Genomic DNA, 2396 nt, shown 5'->3' on the forward strand with positions numbered 1-2396 from the left:
CTCTGCAGTATACATTTGGTCTATGAATAATCCAGACCTGCAGAACCCAACGTCAAAAGCCTTTTTGCTGCATTATTTGTAAAAACAAACAACTTTCAAACACCACGTTTTTCGCGAGCAAAGATTCTTCATTTCTTTACAACAGTTTGAAAATAAATAAAAATAAAGCGAATGAGTAATGTGATCATATTTTGTTTGGCAGAAAAAAAAAACCGAGATGGTCATAGATATATGTTTTAATTATAAAGACATATAAACAATATACAGTATGAAACTGTATGCCGGCTTGATCAAGTATATTCTTCACAGTTTACAATCAAGTGAATTGTGCAATAACAAAAACAAAATCATTGTAGGCCAAACATATGAGAATGTTTTTTTTCCCCACGAATACACGGACGGAGGTTCAGCTTACGTTTATTCATTTCTGGCAAACAGGTTTTTAAGAAATGATCATCTGTGGTCATTTGCAGTAAATTGCATAGATGACCAATAACGCTGAAACCGAAAGAGAAAAGGTTTGACTTAAGAAACAATCCTCCGGAAGCTGTGAACCAGAAACATATAATTTCAAGCAAATGCTTTTTTGTTTTCACAGAAATAATCATTTTTAATCCTTCTTTTGGGATAAAAGTGGAAAGGCTTTAAAATTTGAGGGATTTAAAAACTTATTCCAGTAATACTGTGTCCCTCAGTTATTTATTTACCATTATTTGTTGTATTAACTAATAAACCATCATAGTTATTGAGACACGTAGCAAGGGTTTTGAATCAGACCTAAGCCCATTCCCAACAAAGCAATGCGAATTCAGACCAACAAAAGGATGAAGCAGGAAGAGTTCAGCGCGTGGAAGTCAATGCTTGTCGCTGCAGTGTTTGAACGGGTTGGACGGGGTCCCGGAAAACGAGCTGCATTTCTCCGCGCAGGTGGCCAGTGCCGTGCTGGAAAACGGATACACGGCCGCCTGTCCGAAAGGCGCGAGCGCGGTGGGAATCGGCGAAGTTATAGTCTGCCCTTGGTTTAGATAAGCCACCAACCGGCGCATTTCCTCCAGTGCCTGTGCCTGCATTAGGATGTAGTTTTTTGCAAGAAGCAAAGTTGCGATTTTAGAGAGTTTTCTCACAGACGGACTGTGCGCGTAGGGGATCACAGACCTCAGGCCGTCCAGCGCGTCATTGAGGTCGTGCATGCGTCTCCGCTCGCGCGCGTTGATGCTCAGCCGGAGAGATCTCTGCTCCTTCGGCTTCTTGGCGAGATTGCTCGGATGCTTCTCTTCGTCAAATCCAGCGCCTCTCTTACGAGTCTCTAAGGGGTCGAAGCCGTCGTCTTCATCACTGGTCTGCTCTCCGCCGCTTTCGTTCGACTTTCCCGTTTGACCGGAGAGGAAATCCACTGCAGGTGTGAGGGTGAAGCGGCCAGGATTTCCAGCACCATGGCCAGCGCCGAAGCCGAAGGCGGACTGTCCGTAGCGCTGTGTCAGGTCCAGCAGGGTGTCGTTGCTGATCGATTTCAGCAAGTTTTCGTCGCCGATATTCATTTTGGTGAAAGGAAATAAAACGAAAACAAAAACGGACCGGATGGGAAACTTTCGCGCGCTCTCTTGAAAGCTTCCTCGCGCTGTCTTCTTTTTCTTTGGCTGGTGTTCTCCAAAAGGCTGCTGGAAATGAAGTCACTTTTTTTTTAAATAGAGGTCTTTCTTCCCCTATCACTTCGAGCACTCGTTTAAGGCTCTTCCGCGCAAACAGTGATGTTGCGTGCACTTTAGACGCCTCGTCTGAACTTGCGCGCTTCTTGCAGTGTGTCTTGCCCTCGCCCTGGGCAGATTGAGACTCGCGCGCAGTCCTGCTTGCTAGTGAGTAAGAGCGCGAGGCCCAGCGGGATTATCACTGTCCAATCAAGGGGGCGTTTTAATTAAGGAGATTAGAAACTGGCAGGCTTCTAAATTCAGCTATAGCTATTATAACTGCTGAACAAATAATGGCATAATGGCCGGTACGCTGTAGTGAATTGTATCTAATATTCTGTAGATACTGTAATCAGTTACACTAAATTAACGCAGTATTGGAGTAACAAAATGTTTATTTTTGGTTTGCTAACCAATGATCAAAACAACTTGTTGAATAGCGGCCTTGTGAACTAACTGGACAGCAAACAGGACATCTCTTAAGTAATACAATTATTAAAGACGACCACTGAATACATTTATTGTTAGTGGACCGTGCATAAAAAGGGAGTTTCAGTTTGTAGTCCAAAAACTGGAGCAAAAATTAACGAAATAAATAAATAATAATAATGGCAAAATTTTCCAGCAATGGCTCCCTTGGATATTTTCTATAAAATGGTGGTTTGGTCTTAAGAGTAAGGAAAATAAATAAACAATAGAGGAGACAAAATA

General features: G+C 42.7%; 1 protein-coding gene across 1 annotated transcript; it reads right to left on the reverse strand.

Moving 5' to 3' along the window:
* Window positions 1–224: 224 nt before the first annotated feature.
* Window positions 225–1860, reverse strand: LOC113094722 (class E basic helix-loop-helix protein 23-like). Its single transcript, XM_026260341.1, has one exon. It carries the CDS (start codon window positions 1536–1538, stop codon window positions 855–857), a length of 684 nt encoding a protein of 227 aa, XP_026116126.1. The 5' UTR covers window positions 1539–1860; the 3' UTR covers window positions 225–854.
* Window positions 1861–2396: the final 536 nt, after the last annotated feature.

The sequence above is a fragment of the Carassius auratus genome, unplaced genomic scaffold, assembly GCF_003368295.1.
Source record: "Carassius auratus strain Wakin unplaced genomic scaffold, ASM336829v1 scaf_tig00215416, whole genome shotgun sequence".
NCBI lineage: Eukaryota > Metazoa > Chordata > Actinopteri > Cypriniformes > Cyprinidae > Carassius > Carassius auratus.

Excerpts from the sequence above, each read along its gene's own strand:
- LOC113094722 (XM_026260341.1), bottom strand. The coding sequence starts at position 1,538 with ATGAATATCGGCGACGAAAACTTGCTGAAATCGATCAGCAACGACACC.